The sequence below is a fragment of the Neomonachus schauinslandi genome, chromosome 3 (assembly GCF_002201575.2).
Source record: "Neomonachus schauinslandi chromosome 3, ASM220157v2, whole genome shotgun sequence".
Lineage (NCBI taxonomy): Eukaryota > Metazoa > Chordata > Mammalia > Carnivora > Phocidae > Neomonachus > Neomonachus schauinslandi.
The window spans coordinates 188,314,414-188,336,023 of NC_058405.1; the positions used below are offsets into that span (position 1 = coordinate 188,314,414).

Consider the following 21,610-nt stretch of genomic DNA (forward strand, 5'->3'; position numbering starts at 1 on the left):
TAGGGCATTGGATGATGGTGGTAATCAAATCAAATTCAAAGAACTCCAACTAAGAGAAAAGAATTCTATGTTTCAAAGTCCAGAGGTGGAAGGGATGGACGTCCATCAGTTGCAGAAATGGAATGCAAAGTGGGGGGATGGGGACTGCACTTGGGGTGTCGTGCGGAGCTGGAAATGCCCAGGAGGGAAGGGTGGAAGGCAGACCACTCACACGGGTGGTTAACGCCCGAGTCCACATTGCCCATTTCTTTGCAGTTGACTTCTTCTTAAAGATCATGCACTTCTTTTGTGATTTTGTTTCCCCCCAAAGGAAACATACAAAATTAAAGTTCCTCTAGTCAGTTGCTTTAATGCACAGAGCAAACGTCCACACTTTTTCCTTGGACAGATCCGCGTTTCCTCACTATTCGAGAAAGGGCGATACTACCTCTCTGTGCCTCTGGGTCTCGCCGTTGTCAGGATGCCGGCTCCGCTCAGGCCGAGGTGCTTTCCACCGACTCTGGGACGGAGACGAGCACGTCCGGGGCCTCGGGACCTGGCAGGGGACGACGTGGTGCCTCACTGAAGGTGAGCCGCACCTGTAAACCAGAAGGCTCCCCGCCGGCCGGTGCCTGACGAGGAAACCCAAAATGTGGAGTGAATCTTGTTCTGTATCGATCTCGTGGTCATCTCCGGTCCCTGTTTACCCCTCGAGAACAAAGAGAAGCTTGCACAGAAGAGGGAGGTGGCTTAACCAGAAAGGCTCTCTGGAAATTATAGATTCCTGTATAGTCAGCATTAATATGCTGCTTTTCAAACATATAAATGGGGGATTGAATTGCAAGAATGTCAGCAATAAAGAGTGCATTTGTGGAATGATGACCTGATTGGCATCCCTGCCTTTTGAATGGCTGACGAGGTCTAATTGGCATAGAACGCCCTATAAATTTATTAGCGGGCCTCGCCTGTCATTGGTGGACTTTCTACTGTTAGCCACCAAGAAATTACCAATTTTCAGGAGTTAGTCACTCAAGTCGCACTCTAACTAGGTTTTAAAAAAAAAGTGCACGCCGCTCATGTTATAAATCAGGCTTATGCCTCGTACTGCACAGCCCTCTGGCTGCAAATTATCACTGGGATAATTTGGGACCAGTGGAGTTGCAGGGAAGTTTGGGACCAGTGGAGTTGCAGGGAAGAGCCCATGTTCACAAGGAAGCCCCCCGCCTCTCTGCACCCTGCTCGCACTCCCCTTGAGCTCTCCACAAAGACCGCTGGCTGGCGCTGTCTTGCTGACCCGTTTGCCAGCACCGCCCCCCCCCCCCCCCCCCCCCGCCCCCCCGGCCTCCAGCTACTCAGGCCACCGATGAGCTGGCTGGAAATTGCAGTTTTGTGGTTGTTCACATCCAGGGCTTTGATGTTCTTATTGATACATGCAACCCTCGGGCACATCATGCAAAGAGGACACATCTACCCTCTTATTTCAGGAACATAATAGAAATATTCAGGAGCAGGCATAATTATTTCAATTACTTCTCTCTGGTGTTTGAGACACACTCAAGAGTCACAAATTAGAAAATAATATTCACATGTGTCTTCTAATTGGTAACAGATTAGAGGCATTTTATCTTTTTAAATAATTTCCAAATGTGCCCCGAAGAGACTGGGAAGGAACGGAAGAAAGGTGTAGAAAAGCAAACACAGCTTTGCCAGGCTGGCGCGAGGCCTCTGTTTTGGCCAAGACCTCAGGGCAGTGAGGTGTGGGAGGCCCTTCTGTTTTCAATCGTCCAGATTTTTGTGTTCATCACTTTTTTCCCCATCAAAATCTAGCAGCGACCGGGCTTCCCACGTGTGTGCTGGCCCGACTTGGAAATGCAATCCTCACGTGTAAGTACGTGATGAACACGTTTCCGGCCCCTGTACCCCGTGTCTTTAGCCACGCCTTCCACACACACACGTCTGCATACCTGCACTCAGGTTTAGGTCTCATCTACTTGCAGAAAGAAAACTGGAGTCGTCTGTGGCTCTGTGTCCAGGAATTTTGGAGGACTGAGGACCGAGGTTGCAGTGGCCCCAGATCACCCAGCATGCCATGCTCTTGTTCCCACGCAGGCGATGCCACGTTCCTCTCAATCATAAGGGCTCTCTCCGTTCCTTTCTCATGATGGAATTTAGTTTTGTCAAATAGCGTTTTTAAACACTCGTAGCTCCTACTCTGGAAAAGTTTGGCAGCTTCTTATAAAACTAAGCACGCAAGTCCCATACAACCCAGCAACTGCACTCTTGGGCATTTATCCCAGAGAAATAAAAACTTAAGTTCACACAAAAACCTTTTTTACTAATGCTCACGGCAGCTTTATTTGTAATGGCGCAGGTGTCCCTCAGCCGGATGGTTAAACACGCTGTGGTCCATCCGTACCACGGAACGCGGCTCAGCAACAGAAAGGTGTGGGCCATTGATGCACGCAGGAGCCTGGAGCAGTCTCCAGAGTTATGCTGAATGAAAACAGCACATCCCCAAAGATTACATGCTGTATGATTCCATTTATGGCGCATTCTGGAAATGACAGAATTACAGAGAGAGGGAACAGATTTAGTGGTTGCCAGGGGTGAGGGATGGAGGGAATGGGGGGGTGTGGTTATAGAAGGGTAAACGAGAGGAACCCCTGTAGGGGGAGCATTCCCTACCTTGACTGTGAGGGGGGATACAGCAACGTGACCCAGGAATCGGGTAAGATTGCGTGGAATTAAGCGGATGCACACACACATACAGATGACTACACATAAAAGTGGGGAGATCTGAACGAGATGGCTGGACTATATCGCCGTCAAGATACATCCTGTTGTTAGACCGGACTGTAGTTTCTCAAGATGGTACCATTGGGGGGAAGCTAGCTAAGGGGTGCCTGGGATCTCCCCACATGATGTCCTTAAACTACGTATGAATCTCCAAATGCAAGTAAAATAAATAAAGGAAAAGAAATGGCGGCTTCAGTAACAAGATGAGGACTCCTTAGGGAAATGGCTCATCCCGGATGTGGGAGAGTACGAGGTCGGCCTGGGACACACTGCTGTGCCAGGAGGCACGACACTGTCGGGGACCGAGGGGGCTTGTTGTACAGAACAGGGGCAGCTCCGGGAGGCGCCCCGTGGCCAAGCCCTGGAGCAGCGTAAGCCTCAGAAAGAATAATGGCCGTCGTAGATTCGAGGACACAGGGACTTTTTCAAAGCCTGTGGGTCTGTGATGATACTCCCAAAAGGAGGTATGGGGCGGGGGTGGCTCTTCTTTATAGAAAATGCCAACTAATAATCAGAGAAGGACTGACAGAACTGGGAAGTCTCTGTCTTGTCTCCAAGGACGTAACAGCTGACTCTGTAGGCATCGTCAGGCCATGCGCTTTGGGGAAACGTCTTGAGGAACCGGAGGTGCAGCGTCTCAAGGGATCAGCCCCAGGTCACTTGTTAGTTATAAAGGGGAGAAGGTTCTGGACAGAGGACAGGTCTGGGGGCCACTGTTTCACCTGTGCTCAGACTCGGTAATGGGAGCTCCCCCCAGTTTGTACCTCCCGATGTGATGGGGGAAGGGGGAGCAGTGGACACGTGTCTAGTGTCCTCACCAAAAGTAAGTGACCTGAATTGAATCAGACAAAACGAGATTGGGGGACAGTGTGTAATCTGAACTGCTCAGACTCCTCAAAAGTCCCCATGTAATTCAAGACCAGAAAGAGGGAAGGGATTTGGGAGGACCGTCAGAGTAAAGGAGATGGAGGTGCGGAGCGATCAGATGTGGCATGGCCTCCGGGAACGACTTCGGGCTGGAAGAAACATTCGGCTCTCCGGGTTGGGGGTCGCTTGGGGAAAACGGAGTATGGACCGCGTATCGTCGGTAACACCGTTCTATTGATGTGAAGTTACTTGGGTCTAATAGTAGGACCCATCATGATACAGGCACAGAACCTGAGTCTCACACAGTGGTGTGTGGACGTGGGGGGAACAAGACAGCACTCCGGTTCTGGAGTCGTTTTTAATTGTGACAAAATAGACATAAAATTTAGTATTTTAATCAATTTTAGGTGTACAGTTCTGTGGCATTAAATATGTCTACATTGTTGTGCAACCATCACCCCCATCTTGTCCAGAACTTTTGCACCTTCCCAAACTGAAACTCTGACCCCATTAAACATGAACTCCCCATCCCCCTCCCCCCGCCCCTGGCGCCCACCCGTCCACCTCTTGTCTCTGAGTTTGACTCTTCTGGGTACCTCGCAGAAGAGGACTCATGCAATACTTGTCTTTCTGTGACTGGCTTATTTTGCTCAGCATAACGTCCTCAGTGTTCATCAGTGCTGTAGCGTGGGACCCCATTCCCTTTTATGACTGAATAATATTCCCTTGTATGGATAGACCACTTTGTGCTTACCCATTCATCTGCTGATGGACACTCAGGTTGCTTCCATGTTTTGTCTGTTGTGAATAACGCTGTTGGTTGTGAACATGGGTGTGCAAATATCTCTTCAGTGTCCAGCTTTCGGTTTTTCTGCCTATATACCCAGAAGTGGCATTGCTGGGTCATGGAGTAATACTATGTTTAATCTTTTGAGGAACTGCCTTACTGTTTTCCCAGATTCTAGATTTTTGACTCATTTAAATAGTGAATGTTGGATAGAAACCCTTTTTTCTAGAGGCCTCAGACATCCTACTGCGTGAGGACAAAGAGGGAAGGGCATGGTCGTGGAACAGAGGGCTCCCCTGTTCTCTGCAGAGAGGGGCTGGGTGGACCAGGGCTTCCCAGTTAAGATGGAGGGTAGCTGGTTCCTACCTTTGTCATATTAAGGACACATAATAAATTGTTTGTGGTCACCATCATTTCATAAAAGGACGTTAGCATCTAGAAGATAGGAAGGATATAACCTCAGAAAAGGAAGTGCCCTACAAATGTGTAACTTTAGCTTTATGAAAACTCCATTACGTGGTTCATGTTTTGCCATTTTTCAGTGGACCAGAGATAGCTTTGCCACCAACTGATACTTTATTTTTTTTTTAAATATATATTTTTTATTTATTTTGAGAGAGCTAGCACACAAGTGAGAGAGCACAAGCAGGGGGAAGGGCAGAGGGAGAAGCAGGCTCCCTGCCGAGCAGGGAGCCGGATGCGGGACTCGATCCCAGGACCCTGGGATCATGACCTGAGCTGAAGGCAGACGCTTAACGACTGAGCCACCCAGGCGCCCCGATACTTTATTTTTTTTTAAGGTTTTATTTCTTCAGTTGAGATAACGAGAGCGCGCACGTGCAGGGGGAGGGGCAGAAGGAGAGGGAGAAACAGACTTCCCGCTGAGCAGAGAGCCCGAGATCATGACCTGAGCCAAAGGCAGACGCTTAACCAACTGAGCCACGCAGGCGCCCCACCAACTGATACTTTAAAGCAACTGGACTATCCAGGGAGCCCCTAGGTGGCTCAGTCAGTTAAGCATCCAACTCTTGGTTTCTGTTCAGGTCATGACCTCGTGGTCGTGGGATTGAGTGCACGTCCAGCACTGCTCCGTGTATATTCTGCTTCAGATTCTCTCTCCTTGTCCCCCTGCCCCGCTCACACACTCTCTTTCTCTAAAATCAGTCAATGTAAAGCAACTAGACTATCCAGGACCAACCAGAGAATTTGTGGGGCCTTTGTTCAGGAACCATCAGGAATTTCAAAACAGTGGAACATTACACCAAGCATGGGCCCCTTTTGGGACAAGGGCCTGTGCAGAGTTTTCACCCCCATGAAGCCAGCCTGGGCTAGTGAACCCCTGACATCTTCTCTGTACCACTGTTCTAGGATTCCCTCTCCAGGAAAAAGCTGGGCAGAATTGTCACAGTGCATTATCAAAGACAATGACATTGAGCAAGTTAAATGCTGTGTCAATTGTGGAAAATAAAATATCAGGCCAGTTCCTGCCTCCTGATCCAGTTAGTTAGATAGATGTTTGGTGATTTTCATGAAAGAATTAACTTTAGCTTGTTAAAGAATCATGCTTTCCTTACTCTAGAGAATTCACATATACGCTGCGGTGAATCATTCCCAAGATCACCTCTACACGCACACATGACCAAACTTAGAAACAAAAAGTACCTTGTGGGGGTGGAGATTGGGTCTGATATTTTCAATATTTAAGATCGGTTGAGGGGCGCCTGGGTGGCTCAGTTGGTTAAGCGACTGCCTTCAGCTCAGGTCATGATCCTGGAGTCCCCGGGATCGAGTCCCGCATCGGGCTCCCTGCTCAGCAGGGGGTCTGCTTCTCCCTCTGCCCTCTTCCCTCTCGTGCTCTCTGTCTCTCATTCTCTCTCTCTCAAATAAATAAATAAAATCTTTAAAAAAAAAAAAGATCAGTTGAGAAAGAAAAAATAGCCATTATTCATCTGTTGGGGTTTCTCTAAGAGGGACATCTAGTCTTTAATAGATTTTCAGTTGCCGTTACGTTGGAATGGAGTCCATGTTGGCTGGTATGAAGGGTTGCTGGCAGACCAGCCCCACCGCCCGAGTGTGTCACTCAAGCTGATGGCTGATCTGGTTAGGATCTTTCAGCACGTTTTTAGGTGTTCATATTTTGAAAAAAATTAACATGCAAACTCATCTTAAATGCCTTTTCCATTTGCATACCCTCTGGAATGCATTTCCCCTTGTAAAATCTGTTTTGTTTGTGTGGCCGTTAAGAAACCACATGACTATTCCAATCCCCACCTTCCCCCCAAAATTAAAAGGAAAACTACATTAAGAAGACTCTTTACTGTCAGAATCATTAGTCTTAGGTCTTTAAAAACATCATATCGCTAAAAGGTGCAGTTCTTAAAGCCAGTTGGCTGTTTCTTCCTAGAAACCTCCTCGGAGCTCTGCAAGCGTGTCTCCAGTCTGGACCCTGCAGCCTTCCCTGTCTCCGTGTTTAACGACCACTTAGTGGACGGGTCTTTGAGAAGCCACCGGGTCACGCTTGGCCCTCTGCAGTCACTCTGTCCTGTCCCTCGGTTTCGCGTTTATGAACAGCCCTGGAGTGTCTGCTCCCTGGTGTTTAAAGACCATTGCAGCAGACACAGCAGAGGCTTCTATCCATTCTACAGGATTCTGAGTGGAGGAAAAGGGCCATTTCTCTTCCCTTATCTGTTTATGATGCGATATGTTGCAAAGCGGATCCCATCAGCCACTGTTACGCTGAACTTAATTCGCTGTGATGGGGTCCTACCACCAGGGCTGCCGCGAGGGCTGCCGAGGCGCGTCCCGTTTCATGCCACATTACGCGGGATCGAGGACCGCCTCACCTGACTAGCGCAGGCTCCCTGTCGCTTGGCACAGATTTATCGGGATTTATGCTCTAAAACAGTTGTTGACGTTTTTTCTAATGTTGAAGTACGGAAACATCCAGTGTGTGCCTGGCTACCGTAGCTGAGCCATGCTTACAATGTGAAAACACTCACTCAGTGTGCAGATTAAGTCACAAACTGAATTTGCCAAACGAGCTTTGCACAGAATAATAAAGGTGTCTGCTAAAATTCCAACAAGATTATATGTCTGAGAGCGGAAAAGGGCACGGGAGCACAGAGACGAAAAGAGTTTGCAAGTTGAGGTGGTTGTAACTACAGTGGTTTTTCCTTTAACTTCCCACGTTTTGCTGGGTTGTTTTATAATAGATGAGAAAATGGGGGGAAATCCTGAAAATAAAAACACTGTGGCTGCTTCTGGAAGAGTCTGGGCGTTTTGCCTTTCTCCATAGTACCCCAAGTTTTCAGAAGGATTTTCATGAAAGTCAGACGTGCTCTGAGCTGCCGGCAGTGCCCCACACTTGCCCCCGCTACCTGCCCCCATGCCTGTTCTCCCCCGTCCAGGGCTCTGGGAGGACGGGCCCTGCCTCCCCTTCCAGCCACACCCACCCTCTCTAATTGGTCGCCTCCCAAGTGGGCACTTCAAGGTTGGAGAGGGATGGGCCCTGGGGGGTCCATGCGGTAATTCCAGGGACCATGAGCAGATTCTCCCATTGTGGGATTAATTTCCCGTGAATGGGGCCTGAGAAGGCAGTTCTGGTGACTCTCGGAGGGCCGCAGGCTGGGCCGGTGATCCACCTTCACCGGCCACAGGGGTGGTGGCAGCAGGATGGTGTCTGCAGGTCACGCGGGAGTGGACCTGGACAGGCCCCAGGCGGGCGGCTGCATACGGCAGCGAGAGTGTGCTGGGCCCCACATGGATGGTCCAGAGCTCCGAGCGAGTGGCCGTGTGTTGCGCAGGCGTATTTGTCCAAATGGGAAGTTAGGCTGAGGCCCTCCTTCCAGTGGACCCAGTGAGACAAATGCCCGCCGCTATCCCATCACTGACAACAACCTCTCGAGCCGATGTTACCGCGGGACCTTAAACTCCAGAGTCAGTAGGGATTTAAATCCCCCAGCCTCTCCAGAGGGGAAACGGAGGCCCGGGGGGGTGGGTGCCTGGCGAAGGGCTCCAGGGCCAGCCGTGGCCCTCCCAGAGACGCCCGGGTCCGTTCTTTGTGACTGCCTGGCCCATCGTAGACAACCAACAGGTTGTGAGGATTGAGCTGGGTCAGGCCCACAATTAGCCAAATGTTTCCCCCTTCCCAGGCCAACTCAAGCTTGTGACCTGGCCTCACATCTCCTTTATGCCTACGTTGAGATTTCCAAGGAGAATCCCTGCAAGTTGTCCCAAAACTTAAGAGGGATGATGTTGTATCTGCCCTGTTGCTTGTAGTCCAGACTATACTTCTGCTCAGCCTGGCCGGGTTCCGAACAGACGGGTGTTGGCAGGTGCCCAGTGCTAATGAAAGCAAAGCCACAGGGGCCCCAGGACTCGGCCTGAACCCCGGACTGAGGTGTGGGGGTGAGACCCTGCTGTGCCCGTGGGGACCAGCACTCTCATCCACTGGCCTCTGGGTCGAAGCGGGCCTGAGCCAGCGTGCACCGGGCGTGCAGAGCACCTTAGCGCGTGCTCCCGCCTCCTGGGCTGCCCGGGGTGGCACCTGCCCACAGAGCCGCCCGCCCCCAACACCTGCAGCTGGCCACCCTTACCTGTGACTCACAGAAGTAATAAGCCTAATACAGTTGACTTTATTTAATTAATAATGATTCTGTTCTGTTCCTTGAGCTCATAAAACACCCTGCAGGTTGGCAAAAACACTCATAATATTGATCAGAAGTCAGGCGGGATATTTATTTTGTCTTTGGCCCGTGAGCATAAATCCTCGTCCGTTGCCTCCTGATCTCTGCATGCGGGATTTACAGTGGCCAGTTTCTTAAAAGCTTTCGGTAATTAAGGAATAAATATCCATCGGTCTTTGTTGGCCGTCCTCCCTTAGCAACGCGGCCAGGGGAGAAGGCATGCATGCCAGGGGCAGCCAAGTGCTCAGTGCTCGGCCTGCAGCAGGCCGGGGTCTTCCCCTGCAGAGAGAGGAAGCCCCCTGTTTTCCTAACATATTGTTCCAGCCCCCCTTCTGTGCCTCCCTCCCAGTTCCTGCTTTGCTTGAGGCAGAAAGACACTTTGGAAATTCCTTGCTGCTAGCTAGCCCTGTCTTCCCTCTCCCATCACTGTCACCGGCCCCATGTAAGCCGAGCGCGTCTCCTCACCGCTAAGGCTAGCCCTTCACTCCCATATACTCTGCTCCAGAATCTCCTTTAAAATCAGTGTTGACAAATCCTCTCCCAGCCCATGAAGGCGGAAGAGAGATGTTTCCGAAAAGAACAATGTGACAAGTGACAGGCCCCCCAAAAATGTTCTTGGCCTTTTAACACATGGGGGGAGGGGTTCCCATAAAAATGAACACATTAGACTTGACACAGAGGGGGCTTTCAGGAAAGGCCGTTGCTGGTCCGTGTCGTATGGAGGCAGCCAGCGAAAGTCTGGGTGCGGAGTGGAAGGCTGGGCCCAGATCCTCCAAGGCTCACGGGTCCTCGAGGACCCGACGGGGCATCTGGTCACCGCAGTGGTGACCGTGCCCCGCATGACTCACCTCCTGGGGTTCCGCAGAACAGTGCCGAGAGCCGATCAGAAGCTTTGCGGTTATTTGCTACAAACTGCCCTTTCTGGGAATCCAACCCGTTAACCTCGCTCCCCCTTGGCAGCCTGCTGAGCCCTCCTTGCCAGACTTAAAATGCAGCCAATCTCAGTTACGTGCGCTGCGTCCTCCAGCTCTCCGACGCGTGGGGAGTGGAGACGGGGCACCGCGTCAAGATGACACTTCTCTGAGGATGGGGGCTAGCCTGGCTCTTCCTCGCTCTCCGGGCCCCCCCCATGGGCCCGGGAGACTTGCCCTGCACTCGGCTCCTCGCTGACAGTGACCGAGGGCCCCTCTGGGACGCAGCTGCTGGGGGGCCCTGGCGCCCCGGGGCCCTCACCTCACCACACTCCTGTCGCGGGTCCTGGTATCTGTGATGCTTGCACTCACTTTTCTCACCTCTGTGTGGTTTCCTATCTCTTCATTCTGTATTTGTAATGCCAAATAGTTTTGGTAAGGAGAAAAATGGGAGGGAAGAAAGTACAGATCATCTGGAAGGGCGCTGTCCCGTGCAGGCTGCGGTGGGAATGTTCTAGACCACGTGCACCATCCCAGACGGCCGCCGCCAGCTGTGTGTGGCTGCTACATACCTGGCCCGGGTGCAGGGCGTCTAGGGGAGCTGAGCAGAGAACTCCTGTTTCACCCCGATGACACTTCCACGCCAGCGCGTGGCTCACGCTGTCCTGTTGGGTAACACGACTCAGCCTTCCCCGCGGAGAGGAAGCAGCTGTTGAGATGGCCAAAGAGAGACTCGGGCGGGGCAGTGCCGCCGGCCTGGCCGGAACCCGCTGCCCAGGTGCTCACCTGGCGTCAGGTCTCCTCGTCTGGGAGGCAGCGGAGCCTGGAGGAGCTCGGGCGGTGACCCCCGGGGTCAGCAGCTTGTCCCTCACCGGCGGGGGACCCAGAGCAGCTGCCTTCACCTCTCTGGGGCTCACCTTCTTCCCTTCAGAAACAGGGTAAGACCCACATACGTCACCAGGTGTCATCAGAACGGGATAATTTATGAAAAGCTCAGCCCAGTGGCTGACACATCAGAGGTCCTTACCAAACAGTAGCTGTGACATGAGTGGTCACGCTCCTAGTCCGGGTGACGGAGGCAAGCCATTTGAGTAGTGACTCTTGCCCTGTGTATAAACAGGTGTGCAAGGGTCGATCCCCGAAAGCCCCCGCGTGGCTCACGCAGACTTGTAAACGGTGGCGGAGAAAGGATGAGGGGCTCAAGACTTGGTGCACAGCTGCAAAGGTGGAGGGCGGTGGTCTGGCGGATTCACGCGGGGCGCCTCCCGCGGCAGCCTTTCTGCTCACGGGGCTGGAAAGGCGCCAGCCCAGTATCGGGCAGCTCCAGGTGCTGGGATGCCCAGCCCTTCCCAGGACACCCTTCTGTTACCGAGGGCAGGTGACCCTCACAGCTGAGGTCTTTGCCATCATAGTCATTGGCACCGTCTGCATCTTGCCCTGGCAGCATTCTTCGATTCCGGACACTTTCTATCCCAGTCTCCTCTGGCTCGTCAGCGACCCGCATGTCTCCCCGGAGCTGAGCACCGCAGTGGCCTGCCAGCACCAGGCAGGGTGGCCCTCACTCCACGACTGGACCCCGTAACCTAAGATGGAGCCTAGTACAGCGCACACACGCTGAGTGGCCCCAGCCCTGGGTCGCGGCCCCAGACCCCGCGGTAAAGCCCTACGTCCCACAACCCCGACCCGACCGTGCACATTTTCCTTTGCAAGCCTCAGTGCTCATTTCTGTCCCTGCCCCGCCTCCTTCTGGATCCTTTTCTTGACTCCAGCCTGGATTGTGTCGTTAGCTGCCCCCGCCGCCCCCCGTGCATCACCTGGCTTATAGTCCTAGGCCCTGGGAGTGACTGGTGGCACAGCGGGCGCTCGCTCACGGGCCATGCTGGAGAGGGCTGGAAAGCCCTGCCCACTCCACCCGGCCCCCGTACGGGCCAGAGGGAGCAGGGCTGTGGCCCAGCCAAGGTCCAGGCCACAGCGGGTCCCTCAAGCCCGTCTGGAAGGCCGGGGTTGCTGCGGGAGCCTCGCTCTGGCCCAGCCTCGCGCTGGCAGCGTCCTCCTTCCGCGGCCCATCCTGCTTGGACAACTCCGGGCTCCCCGGGTCTTCGCAGCCCAGCCGCCCTACCTGAAAACAGGAGGAGCCGTCCATCGCACACTGTCCACCCTTTGACCTCTTCTGAAACTTGGGACAAAACTGACCCATCTCTTTTTACTCCTGAAGCTTTTTAGGAAATGGCCTTTCCTTTTTGTCATTTCTCAAAATACAGCCACGACTCTGCCATCACACGTGCCTTCTGCTCAGGGTTTGATAATGTAGCTCCTTTGTGAAAACACGTAACATGCGCCCAGTGTGACCGGGAATGCTCAAGAAAGCCAGTTTCCATCATCATCATCATCATCTTCACCCTCAGCATCACCGCCGCCAGTGCTCCCAGGCCTCGGCGGCCACCCCGCACCCTTACTGGTCCTTACTGGTGCGGGGGGTTGTTTCCGTCTAGCAGGTACTACGTAGGCAGGCTGCAGGTGGGACGTGTCCCAGGGGTCGTCTTTGGGGGACACGTGGAGCCTTGGCCTTGTCAAGGTCAAGTGTGGCAGCGCCTTGTCTGTCAGGCTGCAGGACCAGAGCACATCGCAGCCCGGCAGACCCCGTAAGACGCTGTGGTCACACGGCTCCGGGGACCGGGCCTCTCCCTGTCCTCTGATCCCCAAGTCCTGTGCTCAGTACCTGGCCGGCCCACGGCTCAGCTCATGCACCGGGCAGTTTCCTGGGCCCCTGGGCGGGAGGAGGGGGTGGGCCCCCTCACAAAGGGGTTTCATTTCAGGCAGGAAGAGAAGAAAATGTTTACTACTGCACCTTCAATTGTATCTTTTCTTTCTATTCTTGGGGATTGGGTCAGTGTCTTTCTTCTGATTAGTTGCCCGTTCTCTCATTTTCTCTTGCTCCCATGCGGTTGATTTATTTAAAGGTGTGTCAGCACGGAGCTTAAACGAGGAGCTGGGCCTCCTTCTTTCTGCTGACGGCCGGCCATGCCAATAAGTCATTTTTTAGCTCATTAGCTAACGGAGGCTGTGAGCAGCGGGCCTCCAGGGGATTGGGATGAGGTGAAGTGATCTGTTGCTAGCCACGCTGCTCTTGAACTGGCCTTCCTTGGGGAAAATGAAAGGCTCGGCCAAGACAAGCGGGGGATCCCAGAAGTGAGACTGGGACATCAGAGTAACAATTAGCGTATTTGTGCTTTGGCATCCTGGTTTCTGGGGGCAAATGGTTTAGAATATTCTCGTAGCAAAGAAGTCATTACCAGAGTGTCTGTCTTTCATGTATTAACTGTGGGCATGGAAGCCAGATGACAGTGATGGAGACCGTGGTCGTCCAGGATGTTAGTTGGACTGCGCTGGCCGAACGGAGCACCACAAAGCAGGTGGCTGTAATGACGGAGATGTATTTTCTCACAGCTCTGGGGGCCGCAAGGTCAAGGTCAAGGTGCCAGGGTTGGTTTCCGGTGAGAGCTCTTCTTGGCTTGCAGAGGGTGCCGTCACACGGACGGAGATCCCTGTGTCTCTTCCTCATCTCGTAAGGACACCGGTCCCAGTGGAGTAGGGCCCCACTTTTATGATTTCACTGAACCTCAGTGACCTCCTTAGAGTCCTGGTCTCCAAATGCGGACACATCAGGGTTAGGGCTTCGGCATATGAATTTGGGGGGACACAGTTCAGTCCGTAGCACCCAGGAAGACATCAGACATCTCAAGGCTGTGGACGGGGGCTAACCATGCTTGGCCCCAAACACCCTGACAGCCACGGGGTCCTTCACACCAGCCGGGCACCCCTGGCCCAGCGTCCCAAGCCCCTCTACCCCGTGGTAGGTTGTGGGGGAGTCACAGGGCGCCGATGGGTTTGTCAGGGCCCGTGGCCAAGGGCCCCCACCTCACCCTGCCCAGCGCATTGACAGCCGGATTTGACCCCCACGGGCCCCCGTGCCATCGGCCCCCCTTTGTCCCACGTGTCATCCCCATGGGTGAGCTCCCAGATTGCTCGATAGCAGCTGTGCATCATTAGAGACTCTACGGCTCCATCGTGACGGCACCAACAGCCCCGACTTCTGGCCAGCGCACCCTCCAAACAGGCGGCCTCGGCCCTGCGCCCGCCCTGCTGCAGTCGTCACTTACCCGCTTTACAGACGAGGCAACAGGGCCCAGGGGGTCCCCGAAGGTGTGGAAGTCCACACTGCGAGGGGGAGGAACAAGGCAGGCACATAGACGCCACGTCTCCATTGCCGAAAACCAGGGCCCTGCAGTCTTGGCGGTTCTCTTGTCCCGCCCTTGGCCACTGTGGAAAGCGCCCAGGGCGAAGGTTACCCCCTCAGTTGCCAGGGTGCGCGGTGACCAGGGGACCTGGGTTCTAGATAACGGCTTCCTGAATTAGCAAGACCCACATGCCCTTGTCGGAGCTCCCCGCTCCTACAAACTGCCGTGCGCCTGGGGCAGGCACGAAGCCCTTAGCCTTCTGGTCCCTCTTCGTCTCAGAAAAACACTGGCGCCCTGCAATCCTGCGGGGCCCAGGAGCCAACGTGGGAAGCTTCTGTTTTTGAACGGCAAAGAAGTCTTGGTGAAGAGCCCTGGTTCCACCACATGACAAAAGCCACAAGTTAAAACAGCTCTGGGGGGACCAGGTGGAGTGGGGCTGGAAGAGGCGGCCCCCATCAGGTCCTTGCAGTGCTCCTTCGGGGACGGCCCCCCGTAGCAAGCCTGTTCCCTGTATTTGAGTTGGTGGAGGTTCTGAAACCCTATTGGTAATAGTCACCTCGCTGCAGCTCTGCGGGGTCGCAGGTGGACCAGCCGTGAAGAGTTCAAGCCTTGGGCCTTCCCTTGCAGGAGCCCTCTCCAAAAGCCTGTTCCTAATTTCACACGCATAACATTAGAGTCTTTCTCCTGAAGAAGCTCCCAAGATAGTATTCAGCTCCCTAAAATCTGGATCCGTCCTTGTGACGTATTGTAAACAGCACCAACTTTGAAAAGCAAGGAACAGTTTAATAAACAACAATCGTTGAGACGCGTGTCAATTTCCATGAAGCCAGGTGAGCTTGTTTGTGGGGTGACCTGACCCCAGTCCAGAAAGGCACCCTCACTTCCCTGGGAGAACACGCCGGCCGCCGGACGGGGCTCAGAAGCTGCGGGCTGTCCTGTCTTAGGCTGGAGCATCCGAATATTAAAAAAGAGAATTGGATAATTACAGTGAGGATGATAGTTACCGTGTTCGGTTCTCTGTTTTATCCCTGGGTGATTTGGCAATGCGCATTAAAATCCAGCAGAGCAGAATAAAACAGTTCTGATTTTAATGCCTACCCCCAAAAACGAGAGTTAGCAAACTGGAACTTGAAAATCTGGACGCATCCTTCCCCACTGTCCCTTTTCATTGCATTCACGTTTTGCTCCTTCTCTTTGGTGATTTATGAAATGCATCAACGTATGTTAAATACATTTTAAATAAGGTTTTTTTTAATACCATGAGAAACACGATTTGTTTGGAGCATTCTTTCTCCTGCCCATTGCTTTTGTGCTTGTATTTTGTCCCAAGTAGGGACAGGGACAGGGTGCGGGCTGCCTCCCGCCACAGAGTCCCCAGTGGGGTGTGGGTGTGGGGTGGGTTCTCAGCTGTAGCCGAGTGTTTGTCCTGGAAATCTCCCCATGAAAAGGGTTGGGGGTCACTGTGGGGTCGCTCGCATGTACCAGGAAGTGAAGCAAAACTAATCCAGATTTACTCCTGGAAGAATTTGTTTGCCTAAGTATTTAAAAACAGATTAGGGCTAACCCGACACTAGATCACTAGGAGCAATGTAAACACGGGTAAAAGGTGTAAACAAGGCCTTTCTTCTGTACTTCGGAAGGAAAAATGTCACGGTTAATGAGTTTTCTTTCTAGAGTATCGAGGAGGCCCTAAGTGATTCTCTGTGTGGTGTGTAGCTATGTACCCTGATTCTTCTCCCGGGGGTGGGGAGATGCTGGATTTTAGGAGGGGGCAGTGGTGAGGCAGTGTGTTATTCAAGTCTCGGTAATGACAGTCACTCTGCTCTGCAGGGCTGTCCTTTCATCTCTCATCGTCCTCATCAAAAAGCATCTGTCCGGCTAGCGGCGCCCCACCCGCCCCCACCCCGGCGCGCTCACCCCCCCCAGACTTGCACGCCCCCCAGACTCGCTCGCCTCCAGAGCTACTAGTGAAATCCCCCTTCGGGCTCCTGCCCTTCCTCTTTGCCCCAGGCGAGCTGCAGAGCTGCGAGGATTCCTGAGGTGTTTTCAGTGTCTCTCGCACCCCGTTTTGAGAAACCAAAACCCACGAACACACCTTGCAGTTGGTTTCTTCCTTTCTCTCTCTACCTTCTCTTCCCATTCTGCCCCCTCCTCTTTATGCCCAGCCCTCCTTGCAGATGTCATAGGCAGCATCCTGTCCCGCTTGGACCCCTCTTCCCCCAGTTCAGGAGGCATGTTCCTAGCAGGCCGCAGCTCCTGGGGGAGGGGCACCCGCTGCAGCTCGTTGCCGTCTGTGTCCCCAGGCCCTTGCCCTCTCCTCCCTGGTGTCATCCCCTCCTGCACCCTTAGCTCAGCTCTGGCCCCAGGCCCCCTGCCTTGTCTCCTGGGCTGGACCCCCAAACACCTTGACGCTCTCCACTTCAGCCTTCCTCAGGTCTCCAGAGAGATTTCAAAACCCAGTCGTAACGGAGTTAGTTTGCTTGTCTTTGCCAGACCTCCCCATTGGGGTCTCTGTGGTTTCAAACGTGGGTCTGTAACAAGATGTTCCTTAACTGAAGCATTGGGGGACCCCAGGGAGTTCACACACCCCCTGCCCAGATGAGGAGTTAAAAGCCAAGAGTTCCAGGTCACACCCAGGTGGGGGGAGCCCACTGGCCATCCGGTCCCCTGGCCTGAACTCCAGCAGAGTCCTCTAATCCCAACCAAAAGTTGTCATTGCTTACAGTAGAGCGGGCCTCCGGGCCGTCCTGCCTTGCGTCAGACCTTGGGCAGGAAGGGGGTTCCTCTGGCCACGGCTTCTGCACGAAAACCAAAAGAAATCACATGAGAACTTAAGGCCATGGGCCTCTGTGCACACCTTCAGGCGTCAGAAAGCCCCCTCCCCGAGAGGTTCTGATTCAGGAGGTCAGGGGCAGAGCCTGGGGATCTGCATTTCTAACAAGTTTCCAGGTGGTGCTGATGCTGCTGGGCCGGGACCCCAATCTGGGAAACATGTCCCTCAGGGGGCTTCCTTGTGCTCTGTGAGGACACTCCTCTCCCACTATTGCATTTCTGCCCTGAGGCCTCTGGACCACCAAGGTTCTGGAGCAGAGGGGGGTTTCGGCCCCGGTTGTCCTTCCTGACGGTGATCGCGCCCGTGTGGTGGCCCTTGCAGGGAAGAGAAGGAGCGGTGGATCCGGGCCAAGTACGAGCAGAAGCTCTTCCTGGCGCCGCTGCCCTGCACAGAGCTGTCCCTGGGCCAGCACCTGCTGCGGGCCACCGCCGACGAGGACCTGCGGGCCGTCATCCTGCTGCTGGCGCACGGCTCCCGGGAGGAGGTGAACGAGACCTGCGGAGAGGGGGACGGCCGCACAGCGCTGCACCTGGCCTGCCGGAAGGGGAACGTGGTCCTGGCGCAGCTCCTGATCTGGGTAGGTCACCCAGGGGCCGCGCACCATGCTGAGATGCCGGGGGGCGCCTTGTTCTGCTCTGCGGGCATCTTTCCTGTGGAGGGTCACAGGTCTGAAGGTGGGAAGCGATGCGGGCAGGGCATGGGGGATTTCGGTGTGGAGGCCCCTGGCTCTCAGGCTCCGCTGCCTGAGGACCCCCCTGAGGACTGAGTGAAGGGAGGGAGGAGGTGAGCGGGACACGCTCTGCCCGCCAGGGGCCAGGGTGTCTGCAGAGTTCGTGTTTCTCATGACCCCTCTGGCTCAAGCGTGGCTGGAGGTGTCCCTCTTGTTCCTTTTACAACAGACTCCCAGCATCTTTGTTTTGGAGCGGGGTGGAGAGTGAGGACACAGCTAGTTTATGTGGTTTTGCCTTGGCCAGACACAAAAGTACTGGACCCAGAGTTCGATGTTTGATATGGTAGGACTTTACCAAAGGGCTTCTTCTAGACTGTTCTAGTTAACTTCTTTTTTTTTTTTTTAAGATTTTATTTATTTATTTGACAGAGAGAGACATAGCGAGAGAGGGAACACAAGCAGGGGGAACCGGAGAGGGAGAAGCAGGCTCCCCGCCGAGCAGGGAGCCCGATGTGGGACTCGATCCCGGGACTCCAGGATCATGACCCGAGCTGAAGGCAGACGCCTAACGACTGAGCCACCCAGGCGCCCTGTTCTGGTTAACTTCTACTAGGGAAAATTATTTCTTCAATTTCTATGGAAGCATTTGTCATAAAGCCTGAATGGGGACAGGGAAGGGAGAGTGTGCAGAGCAGGGCACAGCCTGGGCCACAGGGGGCAGCCTGCACACCTCTGGGGCTTGGCCACTGCGGGTCCCCATGGAAGGTGGCAGAGAGCTGGTGCTGCGAGGTGCCTGGAGGGCGCGGAGGGAAGCACTTGCCAGCGGTCGGACCAAATCGCAGGGTAGTAGCTGACTTTCCCGTGCTCTTACGTGTTACATGTGTATTTCCTACAAGGGAAAGGAATCACCTCTGAGATCAAGAAGTGATTATTTTTTGTTTTTATAATTGGAAAGTCAGAATAGAAATAGCAACACGAGAATTTTCCTTGGTCTGCTGCAGAAAGGAGGGGCTTTTACTTGTAAAGAGCACATTATTTTTTTTAAAGGTTTTATTTATTAGAGAGCGAGCATGAGCAGGAGGGTAGGGGCAGAGGGAGAGGGAGAAGCAGGCTCCTGCCGAGCAGGGAGCCCGATTGCGGGGCTCGATCCCAGGCCCCGGGATCATGACCTGAGCCGAAGGCAGACGCTTAACGACGGAGCCACCCAGGTGCCCCTTATTTTATTTTTGTAAAGATTTTATTTATTTATTTGACAGAGACAGCTAGAGAGGGAACACAAGCAGGGGGAGTGGGAAAGGGAGAAGCAGGCTTCCGGCGGAGCAGGGAGCCCGATGCGGGGCTCGATCCCAGGACCCCGGGATCATGACCTGAGCCGAAGGCAGACGCTTAATGACTGAGCCACGCAGGCGCCCCGAGTTTATTTTTTTTTTAAGATTGTATTTATTTATTTGACAGAGAGAGAGACACAGTGAGAGAGGGAACACAAGCAAGGGGAGTGGGAGAGGGAGAAGCAGGCTTCCTGCCAAGCAGGGAGCCCGATGCTGGACTCGATCCCAGGACCCCGGGATCATGACCTGAGCCGAAGGCAGACGCTTGACCGACTGCGCCACCCGGGCGCCCCAAAACGCACATTCTTTCAAAGAGCACGCCGTGGGGCGGGGTGTGGCACCGGCCATCTGCCTCCCCTCCGGCTCATCTGTAGCCCGCCGCGGGGGTCCGTGTCCCTGCGCGAGCTGCGCCGCCCCCCACCGGGGTCCTAACGGCCCTCTGTTGCCTCCGCAGTACGGGGTGGACGTCATGGCCCGGGACGCCCATGGGAACACGGCGCTGGCGTACGCGCGGCAGGCATCCAGCCAGGAGTGCACCGACGTCCTGCTGCAGTATGGCTGCCCCGACGAGCGCTTCGTGCTCATGGCCACGCCCAACCTGTCCCGGAAGAACAATAACCGCAACAACAGCAGCGGGAGGGTGCCCACCATCATCTGAGGGCCGCGCGCCCACCCGCCCGCTGCACCCGGGCGCCCTCTCTCGCGGAAGTCACGGCACGTGAGTCCCGTCCGTCCCCACCCTCTTCCTGGTGGTCACCCGCCCTCCCCCCACGCGAAGTCACAAAACCTGACTGTCCTCGTGGGGCGAAGAGGAGGCCAGGAGGCTGCCCAGCAGATTCCTTTTCATAAACTGCCCTAACGACAAGCAGGAGCGCCCGGTGGGCCTTGGTTTGCTGACGATAGCACACGGCGAGGGACCCCCTGCCCCCGTCCGTCCGCGGCCTGGAGACACGGAGCGCGGCGCGAGGGACGAGGACGAGAGGGGGAGGGGAGGCGAGGAGCAAGGAGAAGGGTAACTCTCCTTAACTGGCAGTTAAGCACATCAGTACATTTCACCTCTACCAAACGGAACACTCGATTTCATCTCCTCTCCGAGGAGCTTGACGGCATAAATCAGAAGCAAGCAGAGTTTGTCAGGTTTGAAGCCCCTATGATGGTATGTGTCAAATCAGTTGTAGCTAATCTGTCCACGGAGAATACCGGCTTCATTACACTTGTATAGTTGAGTTCTTCCAGCATTACCGCTGTTTAATAGAACATGATTAGTCATCACCGAGAAGAAAGCATATTAGCCGAGGAGGTAGTTACGCAGCACGCTCTGATGATTGCCACGATGTGATTGCAATACTTCTTAGAAGCATCATATTATCCCAGACATGTTCTTTCGAACCCTTGGAGCCCTCCTTTCTAAATTCACTGTCATAATTTAGTATCTGTTTAATTTTTCAGTCCAAAGAGAGGAAATCAGTTGCTGAGTATCATTTGACTGGAGTCTCCTTGGTGCAAAAACAAAATGGAAAAAATAAATAAGAGTAAGTCAGAAATTCAAAAGGAAATCACGAATTCAAGCTAATAACATTTTGAGGCCATGTAGTAAACTCAGTAAAGGCATAAAAGGCTATTCCCCATCCCCCAACCTAAGAGATATTTTACTTCCTTTTGCCAAGGTGGATGTCTTGGGTCTCGGTCACTGCCAGGCCACACCGGAGTGTCCCACAGGCTTCTGTGTCATGTCTTTAGCTAAGATTGTGAAAATCTATTTGAATAAAACAAGTTCATAAATATGCATTGATTTTCGTACAGACAAATGGCACCTCTGTTAATTTATAAATTGAACTGGATGTGAACTAATAACATGCAACTAGTTGAGATACGAGGGTTACAGATCATTGTACATGGAAAGCGCTCCCAGCAGCAAACACTTCCATTACTGTGATCGACAGCTTTGAAAAAGTAACCTACCCGAAGAAGATGGTGGTACAGTTTGCTTATTAAAATCGAGAAAGAAAAAGAAGACACTTAGATCCTATGAGAGAAGAGGGGATGGGGAGGAGGCATGTGATTTCGCATTATTTAGATCTGATGCCGCTTCTGCCAGCCTGGAGGAAGGGGCCGTGGGGAAGCCGGGGATGAGTTTCTGAGTCCCGGTCCTGGGAGCTGGGCAGAGGCAGGCCGTGACCAGCCGCCCACAGCTCGGGGGCACCGGCTGGCCCGCGGGCATCGCTAACACTTCCCTGGGCGGCCAGGCCCTCCATCTCCTTTACTTGGTCACCTGACCTGCCGTCCCCGAGGTGTGGGGCGGCTTCAGACTTCCACCACCTTCAGCGTGGTGGCCAAATGCAGTAAAAACCAGATCGAGACACCTTAGGTTAAAAAGGAAGGGGTGGGCCATGCCTGGAGCCCTTTAACAAGTCCGAGCGAGAAGAGGGTCGTCCCCCTGGCAGGCGACCCTGGCCCTGCAGCTGCACAGGAACAGGGCCACGTCCGCCCGGCCACGTCTGCCCGGCAGCCTCCAG

At 53.9% G+C, this 21,610-nt stretch overlaps 1 protein-coding gene across 2 annotated transcripts in view; it reads left to right on the forward strand.

Annotated features, from left to right (window-relative positions):
* The window catches only part of AGAP1 (ArfGAP with GTPase domain, ankyrin repeat and PH domain 1), a 338,554-nt gene extending 317,676 nt beyond the window's left edge, over positions 1-20,878 (forward strand). For both annotated transcript variants that reach the window (XM_044913774.1, XM_021679032.1), the window contains 2 exons: positions 17,418-17,673; positions 19,549-20,878. In XM_044913774.1, the coding sequence (XP_044769709.1) occupies positions 17,418-17,673; positions 19,549-19,752 (460 nt within the window). In that variant the 3' untranslated portion in view covers positions 19,753-20,878. The remainder of the gene's footprint in view (positions 1-17,417; positions 17,674-19,548) is intronic.
* The last annotated feature ends 732 nt before the right edge of the window (positions 20,879-21,610 follow it).